The sequence below is a fragment of the Gorilla gorilla genome, chromosome 1, assembly GCF_029281585.2.
Source record: "Gorilla gorilla gorilla isolate KB3781 chromosome 1, NHGRI_mGorGor1-v2.1_pri, whole genome shotgun sequence".
In the NCBI taxonomy this organism is placed as follows: Eukaryota; Metazoa; Chordata; class Mammalia; order Primates; family Hominidae; genus Gorilla; species Gorilla gorilla.
Genome location: NC_073224.2, coordinates 36,158,339 through 36,185,211, shown reverse-complemented (window position 1 = coordinate 36,185,211; position 26,873 = coordinate 36,158,339). Strand labels below are relative to the sequence as shown.

Below are 26,873 nucleotides of genomic sequence, written 5' to 3'. Positions count from 1 at the left end.
GTTGCCCAAGGATCAACTGTATTTGCACATATGATGTACTATACTGCCATTTTCCAAAACGATATTACAGGTAACTGTAGACAAAACAAAATTACAATGTAATACACACTAATCTGCACACCAAGCTTTCGTTTCATGCAAACCAAAATCTCTACAGAAAATAATTCCATTCATTTTCAGCACTAGTAAAATGTGCCCTCTTGAGAAACACACAGTCTTTTACTAGCTACTGTCTGAAAGGAGAGGTAGATCTCCCAATCATTAAAGGAGGAGGCTGGCATGTAAATCAAATGCACAAAAAGAAAAAAAGGCCACCTTATCACTAATTCATAAAACATCTCCATTCATGAGTGCTCTTGATCTGAAAACTATCTGAAAGCCAGTATTAGTAGTAAAATACTGCCACGGAGATTAGATAAGGGCAATTAAACTCTGTGTTATTGGCAGATCAAGTCTAAAATGCTAAGAAACCAAAAAAGACTGCAGAATGAAAACTAAGAAACAAATGAGAATCATTTTGAAAGCTGAAGACAGAGTTTTTAATTTCTTAAGAATAAGGTTCATCAAATTAGAGGGGAGAATATTTTAAGGGAGAACCTGGAAAAAGGAAACAAATCAGAGGTAGAGGTATATAGGGAAAGGGAAATACTATACATTTACCTTCCTTAATCTTTGTCAGTTGGGACCACAGGTGGCATCTCATTTCTTATGATTTGACCAAAAAAAAAAAACAAAACAAAACAAAAAAAAAACATAGGCTCACATGACAAGAAAAAATCTTTATGTCTAACTTTGCTTTCATACATCATTTCTGCCAAGGTACTGTTGATTTCATTTGGGCAGGGGTTAGGGAGGAAAGTAGAGTATTGCCTTAAGAGAACAAATTCTACATAAGATAATATCAGGACAAATATAAATAAATGCCACTGCCTCGTAAGGAAATACTGAAAAAGAAGACAGATAAGGCATGAGCCTTTCCATTAAAGAGTCTTTCACTTTACGTGAGCTAAGACAGTACACAAATTAACTGCCATATAAAGCAGTAAAGCAAATGCCACATGAACAGTGCAAACAAAGTGCCACCTAAACAATCATCAGGCAGCAAAGATCCTTTCTGGCTGGGTGCTGAAGGCAGCGTTCCTTAAGAAGGCAGGATGAGAGGTGTGACCCAGAAAGACTGACAGGACATCCAGAGGTGAATACGTGAATGAGCAAAACTGCAGTGGGAGGAAAATGTTAAGTCAAGTTCATTCATCCAAATGCTCAAAGATGAGGAGTGGAAAAAAAAACTTAACTTTTCAATGAAAAACGCAGCCTAGGTACATGGAAAAACATTTCCAAGAGTAAAGATTACCAACAAATCTCATTAGGTAGACTTGAAAGAAATAGAATAGATTTGTTTTGGTATGGAGCGAGTCACTTGGGATGCTCTCTAAATAGGAGAGCTGAACCTGACCAGTTGTTGTTTCCCAAGATTACTCCCTAGGAACCTGGAATGCCAACAAAATCAGTCTATTTTCCCCAAGGGGATTTCTCAAGCCTTATTTTCTCTTTGTTTGTTTGGTGTTTTACTGACAGTGAAAACTTTCATAGTTGGGATGGGTATTTCTCTAAGTTGGGACAATCCTAAAGATATCGAGGACCCTTACTACTTGAAGTAAAGACACCGTCCACATATCACGCTTTCTAAAAAGGAAAGGACAATAACTCATAAGACAGGCCTCTCAATCAGGTCACTCCCAGTGAATCTCCTCATTAAAAACACCAAAGCATGATGCAGTCATTGATTGCCAGGTCTGATAGCAGGGTACCCATACAATCAGCTGGGAACCAATCCCCTGGGGTAACCTCCAGACACAAGTGTCTGAAAAGCAGGACAAGGATGACCCCAAGGCTGCAAACAAAAATACAAACAAGAGGCCGGTCGCAGTGCCTCACGCCTGTAATCCCAGCACTTTGGGAGGCCAAGGTGGGTGGATCACAAGGTCAGGAGATCGAGACCTAGCTAACACAGTGAAACCCCGTCTCTACTAAAAAAATACAAAAAATTAGCTGGGCGTGGTGGCGGGCACCTGTAGCCCCAGCTAATCGGGAGGCTGAAGCAGGAGAATGGCGTGAACCCAGGAGGTGGAGCTTGCAGTGAGCCGAGATCACGCCACTGCACGCCAGCCTGGGCGACAGAGCAAGACTCCGTCTCAAAAAAAAAAAAAAAAAAATACAAACAAGAAAGCACACGGGAAACAACATTTTGCTTTTTTACAGACTTATAATAGCACAGATGATTAGGGAACTGTTCCCAAGACTGCCACTTTTTCATAAATAATAATATAAACAAAGATATACACATAAAATCAACTTTAAGCTTACATGCCTGAAACACTCTCTCACATATAGTTTACAGGAGTAAGTCTAATTCCTATGAATCCTTCCTTTTTAAAGCAATGAAGTATTTTTCAGCTCTTACCATTTCAACCTCTAATACGTATGCAGCATCCTAGGGGTTGACACTGAGGGGAACTTGCCAGAATCAGTTCTATTTCAGAAGGCTCTGCTGAGCCCCTACTCTGTGCAGACCCAAGGCCTGCTGGGGACACAGGGCCATCTTTTTTCACAGTCAGGCAGAGAGGACAAGTTAACTCCATCAAAGGTCCCAAGAAAATGCAGTCATTTAACTCTACAGTGCTAAAGAAGCCAATAAAAATTAAGCAAATAAAATATGTCGAAATTTTACTTACACTTCCAGCCCAAACTTCAGGCCATCCTCTTGCCAGTTTATAGTAAACATATACAGGATCACCTTTTTTAAAATTCACAAAACGACAATCCGGGCCTGTGAAATCTTCAAGAGCCTCACCACGGTACATTAACACTGTATATAAAGAGAGAGAAAAAAAAATAGCCAGATATCAGGATTCAGTGTTCACAGTGCATATTGATTTATCAGGAAATATAAGAATCCCACTATAAACAACAACCAAGTTTTTCCAGTACTCTCTGGAATTTCTTTCATATGCTCAAAGTATCTCAAATCCTTTGAGCTTTACTGCTATAAATCATACCTTCTGCAAGCAGACAAGGGAAAGGAAAACTTTCTCTATTTTTCTCTATGGATAATACTGAGAAACAAAAAGCAATGTGTCAACAAAAGCCATACCACACATGGCTTTTGTCACCCAAGTGAAACTCTTGATTCCCTCTCTAACCTTCTAGTCCTCAATCTTTTCTGTTTCATATTCATAAAAAGCTTCCTTTTGCAAATGGGTAAATTCAAGCCCAGATGATGACTAGCTTAAGCATGGCTACATGAACGGGTAATAGGGAACTAGAGTACCCAGGAACCCCCAAGAGGTCAATTAACTTGAACTAACCACTAAAAGGGTCTATCTTCAAGTGACTGTAACCAGTACTATGTAGCAGTAAACACTGTCAATTTCATTTGCAGCCAAGTTGTTCCCCCAGTACAGTGTCTGGATAAATTAATGGGAAAGGATATCTATCACACCCTACTATAGATTCAATTACATCACAAGGCAATATTTTCTGAAAGTAAATAATGTTGACTGTATCCAACATTAAGTTTCAAAACAAAGGAAAGAATACCCTTATGTATATTTTTCTATAAACAAAGTCAAAAGTCGACATCTCATTTGGCTGGGACTAAGCAAAACTATGAGAATAGGTCAGTAATTCAATCACGCTTGATCTAGAAACTGGTTGAAGCAGTACTTTTATTTTTGTTGACCACATACACATTTTCCCATGTAAGATGAAATGGACAATAAATACATCTAAATAGCAGAGACAAAGAAGGACGAATAGAAATAAGATTTTTTCCAAAAGCCAATTTGCAATAAAATACATTAAAAACGTGCCTTTAAATGGCTATACACGCATATAGATTTAGAAGGGGCTACTTGTTTTTTGAAGCGAAACTCTGATTACTTTCCAACATGTCAGCTTTGTAGCTCAGATATAATTGAGTGTGAGGCCAGGTTTAAGATGATGGACAATTTAAGGTTGGGAATAAGATCAGAATTGAAAATGGCAATGTTTCTTTTGCTCCCCCTTACAATAGATCATAGAGGATTTATAATAATATTTGAGATGCCAACAAAATGCGCCCTGTGGAACAGCTATTTGAAAACCACACAAGGGCACCGTACACACTCACATTACTAAACACTTTCTACAACACAACACAGACCCATCTAGACCTAGCTCCTGTTGATGCCTATTGTATTTGGTTTCCTCTGAACACGTACCATTTCTCAAGTTATGTTACAACCGTGAGCTCTTCTAACATCACGCCTCAGTACTGAAGAAGCATCAGTGATGTGATGATTCTCCAGATAACCTGTTTTGAGGAACCCAGGCAGGGCAATGCTTGCAAGCAAAGAATACCAACTATCTTGCCATTGCCAACGGCAAATGGGTAACAGCGTGGCTTTGACCCAAGAAAAGTAAAGGGAAAAATCATGGCAGTTGTACCGCTTTTGTAGTGTTTATTTACATCAACCACAGGGTTATCTCTAGGAATGGCTTCACACTCATTAGAGATCTCTTTTCTTGATTAGTGTTGTAGAGATACAAACAGTTCATATTATGAAATTCGGTTTTGATAACATCAATTTGAATATAAATAGCTAAACCGTAGAGTTCTTGGCCTTCTTAAAATGAATACGTTTCTATAGGCATTGCTTAACAGTGTATGAAAAACCGTTTCTGCAGTGGCTATCTGTAAGTTACAAGGTTGAGACGGTCTGGGAGGCCCTAAAATGATCCTGGTCCGGCGAACATAGAGGGAAGAGGTTTCAACACACAAGGGGCTAAGGCTAAACCAAGCTTGGCTTATGAGACCCTTGGAGTGTTTACTGTCATTCCTGTAATAACCTTCTTCATCTGAGCCTGAATATCTGTGCCCTCTCCACTGCCCACCTCCAATCCCAGACTGGAGAGCAATTCCGCTTCCTGCGCACAGAAGAGGAGGCTGCCGGTCCCAGGTGGCCGGTGCAGATCCTCGGTCTCTGCAGAGCGAAAGATTTTGGTCTTCCTGCAGTCCTGCCTAGCAGTCTGCAAGGCGGCTTCCAAGCACAGAAACGATAGGACTGATCAAAGTCGGGGCAGAGACCTCGGAATACAATGAGTGCTTGGACTCCGGACTCGTCCCAAACCTAAACTCCCAATTCCTGTCCAAAAGGCGGTACAAGCCCAAATCCCAATAAAGCAGAAGGGCAAAGGAGCAGCGCCAGGGAGCCTTTCCAAACAAACCCCACCATCAACCTGCCACTGGGAAAACGCCCACCGAGCCCTTAGCGCATCTGCCGGGGTGATGCACCCACCGAGGTCCCCGCAGCGCGGGCAGGAAAGCTTTGGTTGCAGCGTGGGGAGACCAGACGCGCGGCGCGCAACCACATCTACCCTCCGAGCCTAGGCGGATAGAGGGGGTGGGAAGGGGACGCTGTGAGCCACTATTGGGGAAGCCGGGGACCACCGCAAGCAACCCCCCCGCCTCAGCAGAGGAAAAATAAAACGCTGGCAACAAGTGGGAGGTGCAGCCCCCCATGGTCAGGCCCGAGGGGCCGGGCGCAGGCAGAGCGGGAGAAGGCAGACACAGGGACCCGGAGCGCGCCCACCCCCGCGTTCAGCCCATCCCGCCTGCGACCCCCGGGCCGGCCTGCGGGGCTGCGGAACTCCCGTCCCCGCACAGCCCAGGCGGCGCCGCCGCGGAGACCCCCGGGGCCGGCGGAGACCCCGAGGCCAGCCGCCCCTCCAGCGCACTCACTGCTGCATTCGTCGTCCGCGCAGAGTTTGTGCTCCGAGAAGCGCCGGCCAGCGCTGGGGTCCAGCTGGCCCGGCACCCGCCAGGGCAGCCGGAGCACGAGCAGCCAGACTAGCAGCCCAGGCGCCGCAGCCATGTTGTGGTCACCTCGGGGAGCCGGTGACGCGGAGGAGGAGGCCGGGGCGGGTGCAGAGGGGCGGGACGGGGGCGGGGACGGGGCGGAGACGGGGGGGCTGGGGCGGGGACTGGGGCGGGGACGGGGCGGGGACGGGGGCGGGGACGGGGCGGGGACGGGGGCGGGGACGGGGGCAGGGACGGGGGCAGGGAGGCGGGCAGGGACCAGGCGGAGCGCCGGGGGCATGTGGGAAGACAAGCGCAGAGGGGCGGCGCCCGCGACGGTCTGAGCAGTTTCCGACTGACACGTCAGCAGAGGCTCTAGGAGGGATGCGGGAGACCTCCAGGAGGAAGACTGGCAGCAGCCTCGTCCTCTCCTCGAAGCCTTCTCCTCTGGTCGCTGCCGTGGCAACCAGGACTCCCTCGCCCAATCACCTGCCTTTGCCCCAGTCCCTCGCAGAACCTCCGCGTGACTCCATTCTTAGTTCACCCTTCCCCGCGCGCTTGGGTCCCCCAACCCTGCGCCATCTCAACAGGTCCCTTCTGGCGCCTTCTCGCAGTTTCTGGTTTGTGGCCTGTCCCGAACCAGCCCCGCTACTTCACCCCGCTACCCCCACTCTTGGCATGGTACCTCCTTTTCTGAACTGCCAAATCCCACCCGCGATTTGCCACTGTTAGTCTCTGGTTTCAGGCTCCCTCCTTTTCAGCCTCCCAGGGCTTCCTTGGGGGCACCATCCCGTGATGCTCTTTGATTAAGAAAGGGGGAGGTGAGTGGAATAGGGGGCTGAGGATATAAATCAGAGCCCGTGGCCTGCTTGGTCGTTAATAGAAATGGGTAATGGTCCTTGGGCTGAGATCTTGAGATTCCTAGATCTATATCCATAGGAAAAAAGTAAATTAATTTAATAACAGTGTGATGAGCTTCCATTTTATACTTATTTCATGCCAGAATTAAGATTAATCTTCACAACAATCGCACCTTAGAGTAGTAGGTCCTATTATGATCCCCATTTCAGAGATGACTACCTTAAGGCATTCAAACACCTAGTGAGTGATGGAGCTAAGATTCAAACCCAGGTAGTATGCTCCTTTTTAATCACAACTCTGTAAAGCCTCCATCAAGCAACAAGCAATTTTTGTACTTTCTTTCTGAGCAGGGAAGCAAAATCTTATTTAAATCATACTATAACTGGATGATTTATATGTGCAATTAAAAAGGCAGAGGACTGCATGAGCAGGTCAGCCCAGAGAAGAGTGGCTACAATGCTCTCCAGCCCTGGTTGAAGAACTTGGCATCTGTCTGTGACCAGCAGCTTCTCATTGCAATCTCTAAGGTTACTCATCAACCTTGAACAACAAACCCAGCAGCTGGTTTCCCAAACAAATCGTATTACTTAAAAGCAAGAAGAAAGAATGTGGCTTGTCTGTGCAATCCATTATATCGAATAAGGAAAAAACGGTAAACAGATGCTCACAAATTTTTGTCTGTAGGAGCCGTGAGAGATCCTACTGGGCCAATGTAATTCCAATGCTGTCTTGAGAAAATATACATTTGGTAAGGTCACGGACAAGCACTTTCTATCCAAGTAGTAGTTCCGTTCATTCTTCATTTCTTTTCTACTGTGTATTTATTTGTTTTAATATCTTAGATGTGTCTAATAGGCATCTCTAACAATATGTTGAAAACCGAACTCTTTATCTTTTTCTCTCAAACTCTGCTCCTTTCAGTCTTCCCTATTTGAGGAATAGGAATGACAATTTAATTCCTATCTTCTAGGTGCTTAAGCCAAAAACATACAAACCATCCTTGACCTCTTTTTTCTCACACCCAAGTCCAATCCATCAGACAATCCATGTCTTTTTTAATAGCTTTGTTGAAGTATAATTAACCGACAATAAATTGCACGTTTAAAGTGTATAATAATTTTTGACATATGTCTACACCCATGAGACCATTACCACAATGAAGTTAATTAACATATTCATCACCAGCACCTCTGAAAGAGTTCTCATGATCCTTTATAATCCCTCCCTCCCTTGTCCCAGCTGTCTTCAGACAACCTTCTGTCACTGCAGATTGGTTTGCATTTTCTAGAATTTGATATAAATGGAATAATACAGCATACATTCTTTTTTTGTCTGACTCTTTCACTCAGCATAAACATTTGAAATACATTCAGAATCTGACCACTTCTCCCCATCTCCAGTGCCAGCAGTGCAGGCCAGGCCACCCATCTCTCACCCGAATAACTGCAATAGCCTTGTCATGTTCTTGCTTCTGCTCTTGCCCTTCCAAAGTCATAGTCTCAATAGTAGCTAAAGCAATTGTTTTATGAAATAAATGTGGTCATGCCTCTCCCCTGCTCATAACCTTCCCGTGGCTTCCCATTTCCAAGTAAAATGCAATTACTTTTTTATGGAGTACACTGTCTTATTTAATTTTACTGCCCTTTTACCCTCATTTCCTAACACTCCTCCCTTGCTCTGTTGGTTCCACTCAGATACACCAAGCCTAATCCTGCATTCGTGTATCTGCACTTGCAATTTTCCTTCAGCCTGAAATAATTCCCCAAATAATCTGCCTGGCTAACTAGTTTCCTCACTTCATTGTGTCTCTGTAACAGTGCCATATCTTACAAGTGAGGCCTTCCCTGATACCCCTACATAAAACAGAACTCCTTCTCATGACTAGCTGGCTCATCACCGTGCTTTATTTTTCTTTAGAGCGTTTACCACCTGCCTTATGTTTATCTACTTTACTGCCAACCAACCTCCAATATAAGCTCCATGGAAGCAGCGGATTTGTCTGTTTTGTTCACTGCTGTAATATCAGTGCCTAGAACAATGTCTGGAATATATAAGGTACTCAACAAATGATTTGTTGAATAAACCCACAGATCTTCACACATTATAAATATATTATGCTATTAACCTAAATAAAGCCTCCATAAAATGAATAGTACCAAAAGGGAATATACCATGAAAACAAGGCATTTGGTGTCTTCCCCTCAGTAGCATCCTTACCGCCAAGGACAGAACCTGAAATGTATTTACTGTTGAATGAGGGTGTATTTGTTGCAGAGGGAGTGGATGAAATAGCATGTATTTTTTCCCAATATACTACCAGAATATTAAAGCAGATTTAAAACATGATTTTATCTTATTTCTCCTTAGATTAGAATTAATAACAATTCATTGATGAAAAAAACAAAACTCCAACATGATCTAATCGAATATTATTACTTTACAAAGTGAATAATATTCACTTTGACTAATATTTACAAAAGCTTTTACATGAAAGGTCAGAGCTCTCTGTTACTGAAGAACTAGCTACTTAAGTGTGTAGATTTTACAGGGTTTTGATTTATCTACATTTTTGAAAAAATTATTTTCTTAAAAAGATATTGACAAGCCTGGTGGATAATTAGAAGACAGTTCTCAGCTGACCACAGTGAAGGTAGGGGTGGTGGTTCTTCCTCCTAGCATATATAAAATTAGGGGATGAATCAGCATTCATTTTCACTCATAGCATTTGAATATGTGGCATTGATGTTTAACATAAACTCTAATCCTACATGTATTATTTGGTAACACTTCAAATGGAATTTTCAAATGGGTAAAGATTAAGTAAGAGTTAAAAATAAATTTTCCTAGTTTTGGGTGGAAGATACATAGAAATGTAACATTGGAGGGTTTCTGACCTCAGGGAATTTGCAGTCTAAATGAGAAAACAAGAGATAACTGAAACAAATAGGAGACATCGCAATAACATATATCATTGTAAACTTGCCATGGTGCCTAGCCATGAACATCCAGAAGGTCTAACACTGAAGTTACCAGTAAGAACCTAGAATCTATTGCCAATGATAAAATCTATTGCCAATGATAGAATCTATTGCCAATGATAAAATCACTCAGTGTTTAGAGAATGGAGTCAAACATTTATTGAGGACTATAGCTTCCATCCAAGATGGAGTAACAGGGACAGGATTTACCCTTTCACATTAAACATCTAAAAATCTGGACAAAATATATGAAATACTGTCAGACATTGGACAATAAGCAATATAGAACAGTAATCCCTAAGATAAACTTGAGAGATGAGATGAGTGCTATGATTGCCCTTGCTTACTGCCTGGAGAGTTTCCAGGACACAGCCAGGGAAGGGAAACTCAAATAGGAAATCTTCTTGAGTTAAAGAGACAGATTTGAGAGTTTGAGGAAGCCAATGTAGCTAGAGTTCACAGGGCAAAGTCCAAGAGAGGAAAAAAAAATGCTACACGGAGAAGAGAAAATTGTACAGAGAGAACTCCAGAGATCTACAGAGGATTTCCTTCAAGTCTTCAGCTGAGTAACAATAAGCATATGTGTGTGAGGAACTAGCTGATGCCAGGAAAAGAACACCAGGGAGGAATGGAAGAGACAATTGTTAGAGTGCAGAACAGTTTGTATTATCACCAGCCAGAGTAGAAAAGTCTGTAATAAACAGGGCATCAAGTATAGTATTCAGTAAGAGGGAAAAATTAGCCCAAGATTAGAGGCTACCCTGGTCCTGCCTAGCAAAACTGAAAAGCAAGCCTTGAAAAGATCAAAATGCTTCCAAGTAAATTAACTGCATTCCAGAATAAACTTCTAGCATATTTAAAAGAATACAAAAATATCTAACACTCAACAAGGTAAATTCATGATGTCTGGAATGCAGCAAAAAATTATAAGGTATGCAAAGAAGTAAGAAAATGCAACTCATAATGAAGAGAAATCGATCAATAGAAATGATCAAAAATGACACTAATGATGGAATTATTACACAAGGGTATGAACACAGTTATAGTCCATATGTTCAAAATGCTATAGGAAAGCATATGTATATAAAAGAGAAACAAGATATAAAAACAATCGAATTCAAACTTAGGTGAAAAAAACCAATGCCTGAGATAAAAAATACACTGGATAGGATTAACAAAAGATTGTATACTACAGAAGACAATATTAGTGAGCTTGAAGATGTAGCAATATAAACTCTTCACAATGAAACCCGTAGGTATGAGCTGACAGATGTACAAAGCAAAAAAAGAAAAACAAAAATTTTTAAAAAGACAAAAAAATCAAACAATGAAACACAAAGAGTAAAGAGATGGAAAGAAATGAATAGACCATCAGTGTGCACAACTTCAACCAGTCCAGTGTATGTGTAATTGGGGTCTCTGAAGGAGATGAAGAGACAGAAAACATTTTTGAATAAATAATGAGTGAAGGTATTCCAAATTTGATGAAAACTCACAGATTCAAGAAGCCCAACAAATCCCAAGCACAGGAAACATCAAGAAAACAACACCAATGCACATCAAATTGGCTAAAACCAGTGGTAAGCAAAAAAACTTGAAAAGGATCTACAGAAAATATACATAATATATAGAAAGGAGCAAAGATAAAATGACTGTATACTTCTTGTCAGAGCCATGTCAGCCAGAACATTTTTAAAGTTCTGAAAGAAAAGAAAGGTGACATTCTGGAATTATATACCAAAGATGAGGTAGTCTTTCTTCAAAGATGAGGTAAAGTCTTTTCAATGAATGATGCTAAGACAACTGAATATCCATGCACAAAAGAATTAAGTTGAACCCTACCTCCTACCACATATAAAAATTAACTCAAAATGGATCACAGACCTAAATGTCATAGCTAAAACTGTAAGACTCTTAGAAAAAAACATAGGGGTAAATCCTGGAATAGGCAATGGTTTCTCATCTATGACACCAGAAGCACAAGGAACAAAGAAAAGAACAGATAAATTAGACTTTATCAAATATAAAACTTCTATGCTTCAAAGGTTACCATCAAGAAAATGAAGAGACATTATATCAAAACAAAATTTAAAAAAAGAAAAATGAAAAGGCAGTCACAAAGAACAGAAGAAAATATTTGAAATTAATATATCTAATAAAGGACTTGTACCTAGAATATATAAGGAACTCTTACAACTCAATAACAAAAAGATAAATAAATAACCCAATTTGAATATGGGCAAAGGGGCCAGGTGCGGTGGCTCACGCCTGTAATCCTAGCACTTTGGGAGACCAAGGCAGGTGGATTGCCTGAGCTCAGGAGTTCTAGACCAGCCTGGGCAACACAGTGAAACCCCATCTCTACTAAAATACAAAAAAATCAGCTGGGCATGGCGGCGTGCTTCTGTAATCCCAGCTACTAGGGAGGTCGAGGCAGGAGAATCACTTGAACCTGGGAGGAGGAGGTTGCAGTGAGCTGAGATCACGCCACTGCCCTTCAGCCTGGGTGACAGAGCTAGACTCTGTCTCAAAACAAAAGAAAACAAAAAACAAAACAAAATGGGCAAAGGATTGGAATAGACATTTCTCCAAAGAAAATATTCAATGGCCCATAAGCAAATGAAAGGATAGATACTCAACATCATTAGCTAGTAGAAGAGTGTAAATCAAAACCACAATGAGACACTACTTCATACCTACTAGGTTGGCTATAATATAAAAGAGAATAACAGATGTTGTCAAGAATGTGGAGAAATGGGAACACACATACGTTGCTGGTAGGAATATCAAGTGGTACAGGCACTTTGGAAAATAGTCTAGCAGTTCCTCAAGAAGATAAACATAGAATTACCATATGACCCAATAAATCTACCCCTAGGTATATAACCAAGAGCAATCAAAACTTATATCCACACAAAACCTTGTCCACCAATGCTCATAATAGCATTATTCATGAAAGTAAAAAATGGAAACAACCCACGTGTTCATTCAACTGATGAATTAATGGTAGGTATAAAATATGGTAGGTATATCAATACAATGACAATTAAAAAGGAATGAAATAATGATACATACTACAACATAAGTGACCCTTGAATGCATTATTCTAAATGAAAGAACTTAGCCACAAAAAGCCACATACTGTATGGTTCCATTTAGATGACATTTTCAGAGTAGAAAAATCTATAGACACAGAAAGTAGGATGCCCAGGGCTGGAAGAGGGGGGAGCTCAATGATTGACAGATGAAGTGTACAGAGTTTCTCTTTGCAGTGATGGAAATGTTCTGAAATTGATTGTGGTGAAGGCTACACATCTCCATACTAACAACCATAGAACTGTACACTTCAAGTGGGTGGATTATATGGTATGCGAGTTATAGGTCAATAAAGCTGTACCCCTCCAAAAGACTCTCATGTCAAAAAGTAAATTTCTAAATATGCAAAATAAAGCAAGAAAAAATATGGTAAAATACATTTTCACATGCACAAATGCTGAAAGAATTCATCACTACAAGATCTACAATTCAAGAAATGTTGAAGCCCTTTAGGCAGAAAAAAATAACAGATGGAAATCTGGATATACAAAAAAGAATAAAGAATGCCAGAAATGTATATATGTGGGCAAATATAAAATATTTTTCTATTTAAAATATATAAAACATGTTTCTTATTTTAAAAATCTCTTTAAAAGATAATTAACTGTTTAAAGCAAACTAATAACAATATATCATGAAATATACACTATATGTACATTAAAATGAATGACAACAAAAGTATAAAACCAGGAGAGGAGAAATAGAAATAAAGATCTTAAACTATAGATGAAGTGATAAAATATTCCATGAAGGTATAATAAATTAAAGATATATACTATAAACCCTGAGGCAACACTAAAAAAGCACAGAGTTATAGCTGTAAGCTCACAAAGGACATAACCTGTGGTTAATTCAGAAGTAGATGATAAAAGAGTAAAGGGGAAAAAAAACAGATGGGACAAATAGAAAGGAAATAACAAGACCCTGGATTTTATCAATCATATCAATAATCACATTAAATGTAAATGGTCAAAGGCAGGATTGTTAGATACAATTCAAAAGCAATACCCTACTAGATGCTGTCTACAAGAAAACACAATTGAAATATAATGACACAAATACATTAAATGTAAAAAAAGATAAACCATGCTAACACTAATCAAAATAAGCTAGAGTAGCCATATTAATATCAGACAAAATAGATTTAAGAGCAAAGAATATTACCAGAGATAGCTACTTCATAATGTTAAAGAAGACAACTCATCAAGATGATACAACAATTTTAAATGTATATACATTTAATAATAGAGCTTTAAAATTCATGAAGCAAAAAGTGATAAAACCTAATAGGAGAACTGCACAAATAGTTGGAGATTTCACCACCTTCCTCTCAATAATTGATTGAACAAGAACCCAGATAATCAGTAAGGATATAGAAGGCTTAACACCATCAATTAACTTGTCCTAATTGATATTTGTAGAACACTCCACCCGACGACAACAGAATACATATTCTTTTTAAGTTTTTGTGGAATAGTTACAACAATGTCATGGGCCACAGAACAATGTTTTCAAAAATTCAAATTATGCAAAATATGTTCTCTGACCACATGGAATTAAATTAGAAATCAATAACAAAAAGGTATCTGGAAGATGTCCAAGTTTTAGAAACTGAATAGTATGGTTTGGCTCTGTGTCCCCATCCAAATCTCATCTTGTAGCTCCCATAATTCCCACGTGTTGTGGGAGGGACCTGGTGAGAGATTATTGAATCATGGGGTGGGTCTTTCCCATGCTGTTCTCATGATAGTGAATAGGTCTCACAAAATCTGATGGTTTTTAAAATGGGAGTCTCCCTGTACAAGCTCTCTTTTTGTCTGTTGCCATTCATGTAAGACGTGGCTTGCTGCTCCTTGCCTTCTGCCATAATTGTGAGGCCTCCCCAGCCATGTGGAACTGTGAGTCCAATAAACCTCTTTCTTTTGTAAATTGCCCAGTCTCAGATATGTCTTTATCAGCAGCATGAAAACAAACTAATACAGTAAGTTGGTACCAGTAGAGTGGGGCATTGCTGAAAAGATACGCAAAAATGTGGAAGCAACTTTGGAACTGGGTAACAGGCAGAGCTTGGAACAATTCAGAAGGCTCAAAAGAAGACAGGAAAATGTGGGAAAATCTGGAACTTCCTTGAGACTTGTTGAATGGCTTTGACAAAAATGCTGATGGTGATATGGACAATAAGGTCCAGGAGGAGGTGGTCTCAGAGGCATATAAGGAACTTGTTGGGAACTGGAGCAAAGGTGACTCTTGCTATGTTTTAGCAAAGAGACTGGCAGCATTTTGCCCCTGTCCTAGAGATTTGTGGAACTTTGAACTTGAGAAAGATGATTTAGGGTATCTTGCAGAAGAAATTTCTAAAAGAAAGCATTCAAGAGGTGACTTGGGTGCTGTTAAAGGCATTCAGCTTCAAAAGGGAAATGGAGCATAAAAGTTTGGAAAATTTGAGTGGGCACAGTGGCTCACGCCTGTAATCCCAGCACTTTGGGAGGCTGAGGTGGGTGGATCACGAGCTCAAGAGATCAAGACCATCCTGGCCAACATGGTGAAACCCCATCTCTACTAAAAGTACAAAAATTAGCTGGGCATGGTGGTGCACACCTGTAGTCCCAGCTACTTGGGAGGCTGAAGCAGGAGAATCACTTGAACTCGGGAGGCGGAGGTTGCAGTGAGCCAAGGTCGCGCCATCACATTCCAGCCTGGTGACAGAGCAAGAATCTGTCTCAAAAAAAAAAAAAAAAAAAAGTTTGGAAAATTTGCAGCCTGACAATGTGATAGAAAAGAAAATCCCATTTTCTGGGGAGAAATTCAAGCTGGCTAAAGAAATTTGCATAAGTAACAATGAGCCAAGACAATGGGGAAAATGTCTCCAGGGCATGTCAGAGACCTTTGTGGCAGCCCCTCCCATCACAAGCCTGGAGGTTTAAGAGGAAAAAGTGGTTTTGTGTGCCTGGCCCAGGGTCCCTCTGCTGTATGCAGTCTAGGGACTTGGTGCCCTGTATCCCACCTGCTTCAGCTGTGGCTGAAAGGGGCCAGGTAGAGCTTGGGCCATGGATTTAGAGGGTGCAAGCCTCAAGCCTTGGCAGCTTTCATGTGATGTTGAGCCTGCGAGTGCACAGAAGTCAAGAATTGAGGTTTAAGAACCTCCACCTAGATTTCAGAAGATGCAAAGAAACGCCTGGATGCTCAGGCAAAAGTTTGCTGCAGGAGCGGAGCCCTCATGGAGAACCTCTGCTAGGGCACCACAGAAGGGAAATTTAGAATGGGAGCCCCCATGCAGAGTCCCTACTGGGGCACTGCCTAGTGGAGCTGTGAGAAAGAGCCACCATCCTCCAGATCCCAGAATGGTAGATCCACTGACAGCTTGCACTGTGCACCTGGAAAAGCCGCAGACACTCAGTGCCAGCCTGTGAAGGCAGCTGGGAGGGAGGCTGTACTCTGCAAAGCCAGAGGGGTGGAGCTGCCCAATACTATGGGAACCCACCTATTCCATCAGCATGACCTGGGTGTGAGATGTGGGGTCAAAGGAGATCGTTTTGGAGCTTTAAGATTTGACTGCCCCACTGGATTAAGGACTTGTATAGAGCTTCTAGCCCCTTTGTTTTGGCCAATTCCTCCCATTTGGAATGGCTCTATTTATCCAGTGCCTGCACCCCCATTGTATCTAGGAAGTAACTAACTTGCTTTTGATTTTACAGGCTCATAGGTGGAAGGGACTTGCCTTGTCTTAGATAAGACTTTGGACTGTGGACTTTTTTTTTTTTTTGAGATAGAATCTCACTCTGTTGCCCAGGCTGGAGTGCAGTGGCACAATCTTAGCTCACTGCAACCTCCACTTCCTAGGCTTAAGTGATTCTCCTGCCTCAGCCTCCTAAGTAGCTGGGATTACAGGCATGTGCTAGCACAGCCGGCTAATTTTCGTATTTTTGGTAGAGATGTGGTTTCGCCGTATCAGCCAGGCTTGTCTCAAACTCCTGACCTCAGGTGATCTGCCCACCTCGGCCTCCCAAAGTGCTGGGATTACAGGTGTGAGCCACCATGCCCAGCTGACTGTGGACTTTTGAGTTAATGTTGGAATGAGTTGAGACTTTGGGGAACTTTTGGAGAGGCATGATTCGCTTTGAAATGTGAAGATACCAGATTTGGCAGAGGCCAGGGGTGGAATAATATGGTTTGGCTCTGTGTCTCCACCCTAATCTCATCTTGTAGCTCCCATAATTCTTGCATGTTGTGGGAGGGACCCGGTAACAGATGATTGAATCACAGGGGTAGGACTTTCCTGTGCTGTTCTCATGATAGTGAATGGGTCTCATGAGATCTGATGGTTTTTAAAACGGGAGTCTCCCTGTACAAGCCCTCTTTTTGCCTGCTGCCATTCATGTAAGATGTGACTTGCTTCTCCTTGCCTTCCACCATGATTGTGAGGCCTCCTCAGCAATGCGGAACAGTGAGTCCAATAAACCTCTTTCTTTTGTATATTGCCCAGACTCGGGTATGTCTTTATCAGCAGCGTAAAAACAGACTAATACACTAAATAACAAACTTCTAAATAATACATGAGGCAAAGAAGAAATCCAATGGGAAATAAGAAAGTGTTTAACAGTGATTGAAAATGAAAAGAAAACATAAAAATTTGTGAGATGCCACTAAAATCCTGCTTAGAGGTAAAGTTATTGCCCTAATTTGCCTCTATTAGAAAAACCAGAAAGGTCTCAAATTAATATCCTCAGCTTCTACCTTAAAAAACTAGAAAAGGAAAAGAAAATTAAAACCCTAGTGAGCAGGAGAAAGGAAATAACAAAGATAAGATTTTTAAAAACCAAGAAAATGAAAAACAAAAAGAAAATAGAGAAAATCAATGAAACTGAAAGTTGATTCTTTAAGAATATCAATAAAATTCATAAACTTCTAGTCAGACTGATCCGGCGGTTAAAAAGAGAGAAGATACTAAATACCAATATTAGAAATGAGAGAGAGGACATCACTACAAATTCCAGACATTAGAAGAAGAAATAAGTTAGATAACTTAGATAAAATATTTAGCCTCTGAAAGACACAGACTACCAAAGTTCATTCAGTTAAAAACAAGGTAACCTGAAAAGCCCTATATTTATTATAGAAATTAATTGGTGGCTAGAAAAAACAACCTTCCAGGCAAGGCACAGTGGCTCACGCCTGTAATCCCAGCACTTTGGGAGGCTGAGGTGGGTGGATCACCCAAGGTCAAGAGTTGGAGACCAGCCTGGCCAACATGGTGAAACCCCGTCTCTACTAAAAATACAAAAATTAGCCGGGCGTGGTGGCACACACCTGTAGTCCCAGCTACTTGGGAGGCTGAGGCAGGAGAATAGCTTGAACCCAGGAGACAGAGGTTGCAGTGAGCCGAGACCGCACCACACCACTGCACTTCAGACTGGGTGACAGAGCAAGACTCCATCTAAAAAAAAAAAAAAAAAAAAAACCAAGAAAAAGAAAAAACAACCTTCCAACAAAGAAAACTCCAGACCCAGATAAATTCAATGGTGATTTGTACTACACATTTAAGGCAGAAATAATACCAACTGTCTACAAACTCTTTCAAAAAATTCAAGAGAATGAAATATGTCCATATTAATTCTATAACACCAGTACTACTCTGATATCCAAACCGGAAAACAACCTTATAATAATGACATTACAGAAGACTTCATGAACACACATGCAGTAATCCTTAACAAAATTTTAGCAAGTTGAACCTATCAGTATATAATGATGGTAATGCATCACCACCAAGCAGATTTTATCACAGCAATGCAAGGTTGTTTTATCATTCAAAAGCCAATCGATGTAATTTATCATATTAATAGATTAAACAATAAAATCTATATGATCATCCCAATAGATGCCACAAAACATTTGACAAATTCCCTTCCTTCCTTCCTTCTTTTTTTTTTTTTTTTTTTTTTTTAGACCAAGTATTCATGCTTGTCGCCCAGGCTGGAGTGCAATGGTGCAATCTCGGCTGACTGCAACCTCTGCCTCCTAGCTTCAAGCAGTTCTCCTGCCTCGGCCTCCTGATTAGCTGTAGCTGGGATCACAGGCATTTGCCACCACGCCCAGCTAAATTTTGTATTTTTAGTAGAGATGGGGTTTTATTGTGTTGGCCAGGCTGGTCTCGAACTCCTGACCTCAGGTGATCCGCCTGCCTCAGTCTCCCAAAGTGCCGGGATTATAGGTGTGAGCCACGGCACCCAGCCCCCACATTTATTCCTAATAAAAACTTGGCTAGGCGCGGTGGCTCACACTTATAATCCTGGCACTTTGGGAGGCAGAGACAGGTGGATCGCTTGAGGCCAGGAGTTCGAGACCAGACTGGCCAACATGGCGAAACCCCGTCTCTACTAAAATAATAAAAATTAGCCAAGCGTGGTGGAGCATGCCTGTAGTCCTAGCTGCTTGTAAGGCTGAGGCACGAGAATTGCTTGAACCTGGGAGGCAGAGGTTGCAGTTAGCTGTGATCATGTCACTGCACTCCAGCCTGGGCCACAGAACAAAACTCCGTCTCAAAACAAAAACAAAAACAAAAACAAAAAACTCCCAGCACACTGAGAATAGAAAGAAACTTTCCCAAATTGATAAAGAGCTTTCACAAAAAATCTACTGCTAGTGTCAGTCATGTTGGTGGTGATTGACAGAAAACTTTCCTTCAAAGAAGGAAAAAGTCACAGAGGTCTGCTTTTACCACCTCTGCTTAACAATGTAATAGAGGTTCTAACCAGTGAAATAAGGCAAGAAAAACATAAAATGCCTACAAATTGGAAAGAAAGAAGTAAAATTTGCAGACAAAATGATTGGCACTGTAGAATATCCTAAAGAATCTAAAAGCCACTAAATTAAAAAGTGAGTTTAGCAAAGTTGCAGAATAAAAGATCAATATGCAAAAATTAATTGTGTTATTACGCACTCACAATAAACAATTATGACTTGAAATTAAGAGTAATGCTATTTGTAACAGCATCAAAAAATGATATACTTTGGAATAAATCTGACAACAGATGTGAAAAACTGAGCACTGAAGAATACAAATCATTGCTGATAAAAAGTAAGGAATAATTAAATGGAAAGCTATGCCATCTTCACAGACTGGAAGACTTAAATGTGTAATGATGTCCATTTTCCCCTAATTACTTGATGGATTTAATACAAGCCCAATCGAAATTCAGCAGGCTTCTTTGTAGAAATTGACAAGCTGATTTTAAGATTTACATGGAAATCATATAATAAGGACACAGAATAGCCAAAATATCCTTGAAAAGAACAACAAAGTTGGAGGAGTTACATTGCCTTTATCAAGATTTATTATTAAGTTATATTAATTAGAACAATGTGGTATTGTTGTAAACACAGACATACAGGTCAATGGAACAGAATTGAGGGTCTAAAAATTGACCCACACATATATAGACAACTGATTTTCAACAAACATGGCAAGAGAATTCAACTGGAGAAAGGTAATCTTTATAATAAATGGTGCTGAAACAATTGCATAGCCATAACTAAAAAATAAATATATAACTTCAATCCTTGCCACATATGATATAAAAAATTAACTCAAAATAGATCATAGACCTAAATGTCAGAACTAAAGGTATAAAACTTCTAGAATAAAACATAGGCAAAGATTTTAAAATACATACAAAAAAGCACAATCTCTAAAAAAAGTAAATTAATCTATTGGGCTTAATAAAACTAAACACTTTTGGCTGGGCATGGTGGCTCACACCTGTAATCTCACTCTTTGGGAGGCCAAGATAGGAGGATTGCTTGAGCCCAGGAGTTTGAGATCAGTCCTGGCAACACAAAGAGACCCCACCCCCCAACTCTTCCCCCCAAATTTAAAAAGTTAGCTGGGCATAGTGGCACATACCTGTGCTCCCAGCTACTCAGGAGGCTGAGGTAGGAGGATCACTAGGGCCTGGGAGGTTGAGGCTGCAGTGAGCCATGGTTGTGCCACTGCACTCCAGCCTGGGCAACAGAAGGAGACCCTGTCTGAAACAACAACAAAAAACTTTTGCTGTCTCTACATTCACTGTTATGAAAATGGAAAGGTAAGCCATAGACTAGGAGAAAGTATTTGCAAAACATCTACTCAAAAAAAGAATGGTATTTACAGTATATAAATAATTCTTACAACTTATCAATAAGAAAACAATCCAGGCAGGGCGCGGTGGCTCACGCCTGTAATCCCAGCGCTTTGGGAGGCTGAGGCGGGTGCATCACGAGGTCAGGAGATTGAGACCATCCTGGCTAACACGGTGAAACCTCGTCTCTACTAAAAAATACAAAAAAATAGCCCGGCATGGTAGCAGGTGCCTGTAGTCCCAGCTACTCAGGAGGCTGAGGCAGGAGAATGGAATGGCATGAACCTGGGAGGCGGAGCTTGCAGTGAGCCGAGATCGGGCCACTGCACTCCAGCCTGGGCGACAGAGCGAAACTCTGTCTCAAAAAAAAAAAAAAAAGGAAAAAGAAAAGAGAACAATCCAATTGGGGAAAATTGGCAAAAGATTTGAACAGACATTTCGCCAAAGTAGATCTGCATATGGAAAACATATACATGAAAAGACACTCAAAATCATTAGCCATTAGTGAAATGCAAATCAAAGCCACAATATTATTATTACACATCCACTAGAATGGCTAAAATTGGAAAGGCTGATCATAACAAAGATTGACAAGCATAAGGGCAATTGATATAACATTGCTAGCTAGAATTTAAATGGTACAATCAGTTTGGCACTTTCTTTAAAAGTGAAACCACATCTATCATACGAACCCAGTCTTTCCACCCCTTGGTATTTATTCCAGAGAAATAAAAGTATTTGTCCACACTAAGACTTGTACACACAAATGTTCACAGTAGCTCCATTTGTAATAGTTAAGAACCCCAGATGCCCATCATCAAGTAAATAGATCATACATTTTAGAACACTACTGGGCAATAATAAGGAACAATCAATACTAGCAATAGGGAGGTTGAGTGAAATAAACCAGACAAAAACAATACATCCTACATAATTCCATTTATGTAGAATACTAGAAAATTCAAACTAACTTATAATGACAGAACACAGATCAGTTGCTGCCTGGTGAAGGGGCAAGGAGGCAAGATAAGGAAGAGATGGACACAAAGAAATTTGGGTGTCCTCCCCGTCTTGATCATGGTGATGGCTTCAGGTGTATATGCATGTGTCAAAACTCAAAACTGTACAATTTAAATACTTAAATATCCTTTATACTGAAGTAGACTTGTCAAAAAAACTTATGTAGTGAAAATTTTTAAGTTAGACAGAAAGAGATAAAATTCAACTATCCTTAAAGGTAACTTAAGAGTTACAAACCAAGTAAATCCTGGTAAAGGTCTTAGTAAAAATAAAAACACTATGATTGGTCACAATACAGTGAATCAGAAAAATGATAACAAACATACATTTCTTTATTCTATCAGGTCAGCCTGCAAAATCTCATTTCCTGCTGGGCGTCATGACGTCTCTTTCCTTTCTTCCCTCTTCTGCGAGTTCTCGCTTTTTGTGTGTGTTTGGCCAGTGTCTAGAAGATGGGTCCACCTTTATGCCTGTACCCAGGGAGCCCTAAATTTGGCTCCATCCCTGAGGGTGGAGGATGACTCTGAATCCTCATCCATATTCTTCAGAGTGGGAACTCCTAAAAGATAAACAAGCCTCTCTTGCTAATACCAGTTACTTCTCTCAGTAAGAATAAGTGGGTGGGGCATCGAAGAACCCTGTCCTGCCACACAGTAAGTGCTCAGATGTGTTTTACTACAAATTATAAGCACTAACGAGTTAAAAGAAGGAGGAAAGTAAGTGATGGTGGAGGAATTTGAACTGAGCCTTAGTGAATACATAGAATTTAGATTCTAAACAGAGAGGACAGGGCAAATGAAGAAAACAAGATAGGAAAAGACACAGCAGTAGCAGAAAGCAATTTGTTTAAAGTACGGTACAGAGACCTAAACTTACTAGAGTGAAAGAGTTCTATTAGAAAAGTGGCAGACAGGCTGGGTGTGGTGGCTCACACCTGTAATCCCAATACTTTGGGAGGCCGAGGCGGGTGGATCACCTGAGATCAGGAGTTCAAGACCAGCCTGGCCAACACGGTGAAACCCAGTCTCTACCAAAAATACAAAAAATTAGCCCAGGTGGTGGCTGAGGCAGGAGAATCGCTTGAACCCAGGAGACAGAGGTTACAGTGAGCCGAGATCGCGCCACTACATTCCAGCCTGAGTGACAGAGTGAGGCTCCATCTCAAAAAGAAAAAAAAGAAAAAGAAAAAGAAAAAGAAAAAAAAAAGTGGAGACAAGTTTGGGTGGCTAGGATGGGTCAGATTATTGAGAGCTCTTGAAAATCAAGCATGAGGATTTAGATTTAATAGAATAAAATACAGAAAGCTACCAGATTTTAAGTAAAGGGAGCATATAACTGCAGGGAAATTTAAGCAAGTATCTTGTTCTGAAAGCCAGTAAGAACAGAAGTTTGTGTTGGGCATGGTTAATAGGGAAAAATCCCTCCCAACAACTAAAAAGTCACGTCAAAGGGTATGATCTATTGGGAATGAGTCATCTATAATATAAGGTCTATCAGCCTGTACTATTTGTCTAGTCATGGCAAATATTATTCCAATTTCTATTGTACAAAGAAAGAAACTCAAACATTTCAAATTGCTACTAATATACAGACATATATGCAAGTTCCTGTTTCCGGTTCCACCTAATTTACCTTGGCACCATTTCCACAGAAGTCAAATATTTGGTGCTTTGAAACAAATGTACAACAGATTCCAGGGTGTGGCCTGTACAACTCAATTTCCACAGTTTGGCTTTTCCATGTAATTTTCAGATATAAATTACTTCCCTACCAGGGCAACAGTGGAGGCAGGGAATAGAGTCAAAAGCATTGGCTAGGAATCAGAAGTCTAATTGTGTGACTATAGGCAAGCCATTAGCTTTTCTGAGTCTCAGATCTCTCTTCTAGAAAATTGGGGCTAAAGTCAAAACTTTATAGTGTTTCTTTGAGAAGGTAATCAGATACTATATAAAAAGATTGTCCACTTATGTTATATAAATAATTACATAGCAAAATTGCAAGCTGCTACAGTCAAGAGATGTTTGATGATGCAAGAAGAATTGTTTGATGGCAAACCACTTCTACACAAAGGAGACATTTTTAGATAGTACTTTCACTGGAAACTGTTTTCTTCTTACTAAAAGTCAGCAAGACTGGAACAGCCTCCCAAGCTGTGGTTGGAAGATTGAAACTGCATTCTAGAGGAGACACTGAGAACTGAGAAGGAGAAAATAGATTTCTGAGAATATCATACAATCACAGCTGATTTGTTATAGATCATACATTGAGACAAACCTCCTGAATCTTCAGCGTTTTAATTGATACATGTAGGATAAAATTAGAAACAGGAACATAAGTACCATTACGAAAACTATACTCAAGTGTGGATACTGATCAACTGACACAGAAAAAATAAGAGTACTCTGTAATTGGTATGGAAGTTCACTGCTATCTAAATCCATGTGGAATGTGAAATGGTGTGGAATACATAAGAGGATCAGTGAATGACATCCAACCAGAATGATTCAATACAGCATCTAAACACGACCTGCTTTCGCTTATTTCTCACTGATTCCCTAGAACAATGCTGTCCAATAGAAATGTGTTAGCTACATATGCAATTTGAATTTTCTAGAAGTCACATTTAAAAAAGTAAAACAAAATAGGTGATCTTAATTTTAATAATATGTTCTATTTAACCAAATCTATGCAAATTATCATTTCAACTCATTATCAATATAAAAATTATGAGATCTTTTACAGTCTTTATTTCACATGGAGTCTTTGAAATCTGAAGTGTATTTTACATTTACTGCACATTTCAATGCAGACTAGGCACATTTAAAGACAGCCACAGCTCTAGAAAGTAGGGATTGGAAATTAACACCAGATTCACACTATATATTTGTACATTATTTTCCATACACTATTTTTAAAGAAAAGCAAAGCTTCAACTTGCATTTAGTATTTAAAATATTTCTGGCCAAGCTCTCTTGGAACTTCTGCAGAAGAGAGAAAGAATGATGATGGCTATCTGAAAAACCTTAGTTTTTGGTTTGCAATCAGAGGTTGAGATATTTTTTGGGACATCTGAGGATTTTATCATCATTTCAGATGAATGTGAAGTCTTCCATTAAAAAGTATAAGCTAGAAGCCATCATTAAGCTCCTATACTAGTCATGCTTTTATCGCTTCTCATAATTATCTTGAACACATTTACTATTCATGACACACAAAATAATTAAACATTGCATTTAAATGGATAAGAAAATAATGTGACTTCAGGAAAGCCCTTATCCCTTTAGACAGAACTGTAGGAAAACACAGTTACAGTTAGGTAAAGGACCAGAGCATGTTATTTGTGCAAATGTGTAACATCCATGCCCTGGCCATGAACTTTTCGTAGCATCCCTAGTCATGGTAGCAAAATAAAAATTGCTCCCATGCATTTCCAAACCCCCCTTGGTGGGAATGATACCACCCTCCCAGTATGAGATGCACTGCTTGAGACTTTTCTTAAAATTTGATCGTTAACAAAGCACCTGTGGTTGTAAATATTCTGTTTTCTGTAGTTTCTTTTACCAGCAAAAAGGAAAAGATTGTAAGATCAATGTAAAAACAAAAACACTAAAACCCAAAGAAACTCAAGTCTTTCTAGATTCAAGTGACTTTGCTTCACAATTTTTTTTTTCATTTAAAGCTAACATCACCTTAAAGGATGTCTCACACTTCTGAATTTATATTTCCTGACCTCCAAAAGGGATCCTATCTATTATTAAAAAGTCAAAAAATAACAGATGCTGGTGAGGTCACAGAGAAAAGGGAATACTTATACAATGGTAGGGTGGATAAGAAAATGGAATACCATGGAAGACCACGGAATACTATGCAGCCATAAGAAAGAATGAGATCATGTTCTTTGCAGCAACATGGATAGAGCTGGAGGCCATTACCCTAAGCTAACTAATGCAGAAACAGAAAACCAATTACTGTATGTTCTCACTCATAAATGGCAGCTAAACATTGAGTACACATGGGCACAAATTAAGAACACCAGGGGCTACTTGAGGGTGGAGGGTGGAAGTAGAATGAGGATTGAAAAATTACCTATCAGGTACTATGCTTATTTATTAGTTGGGTGTTGAAATAATCTGTGCACCAAACCTCTGGGACACACAATTTACCTATATAACAAACCTGCACATGTACCCACTGAAACGAAAATAAAAGTTAAAAAAAGAACACAAAAGGGGTCTTATATTGTTCTACTTCCATATTCCCACATTTATTCCCTCTTCTGCACTATCTTACCTCGAATTTACACCTTAATGAGTTCTATTGTTAGTGTGTGTGTGTGCGTTAATAGTTGAACCATGGATACAATTTGACCTATTTGGAATGGATGTGAAGGACTTTTTCTTCAATTAAAGCACATGTTTCTCAATTAGGACCTAGGGAATATAGGTTGAGACGTAGTACATAGTCATTAGAATGACAATTGAAATTGAAATTAAATAAATATGTATCAATTCATGATGGTTGATCTCATTTACCCCATTATAATCAGTGCCCTTCACTACAGAACAGCAAACTCACTTCTAGCATTGACATCTACTAATTGTATGTTAGAGATTGCAGAAGAAGCAATGTAGAGTTAATGACCGTCATAATGATGGAGATGCATGATGACATCAGTAATTTTTTTAGTGAATCTCTTTTTGGACACAAAAATCACCACCAATATGGCTATGTATCTTTAAAATTATATTTATGTATATATGTATATATATACATATTTAGATATATAGCACAACCAAACCTCTATTGTGAGCATAAACATTTATAGGTACTCCAGAGCAATGGTTAGCAAACTATGGCCCACGAGCTAAATCCAGCCTCACATCTGTTTTTGTAAACAAAGTTTCAATAGAACACAGACATGCTCATTCATTTACATATTGTCTGTGGCTATTTTAATGCTAT

The 26,873-nt window shown here is 40.0% G+C and overlaps 1 protein-coding gene across 6 annotated transcripts in view; it reads right to left on the bottom strand.

Moving 5' to 3' along the window:
- MIA3 (MIA SH3 domain ER export factor 3) overlaps nt 1–26,873 on the bottom strand; it is a 76,284-nt gene that overhangs the window by 42,341 nt on the left and 7,070 nt on the right. For 2 of the 6 annotated variants that reach the window (XM_019030808.4, XM_004028441.5), the window contains exons 1-2: nt 5,783–5,993; nt 2,736–2,869 (exon numbers count right to left, since the gene is read on the bottom strand). In XM_019030808.4, coding sequence (XP_018886353.4) covers nt 2,736–2,869; nt 5,783–5,915 — 267 coding nt within the window. In that variant the 5' untranslated portion in view covers nt 5,916–5,993. Of the gene's footprint in view, nt 1–2,735; nt 2,870–4,935; nt 5,020–5,339; nt 5,423–5,782; nt 5,994–26,873 lie in introns of those variants that run through there. The other 4 variants (XM_063708298.1, XM_063708299.1, XM_055379067.2 and 1 more) reach the window with 3 other exon arrangements.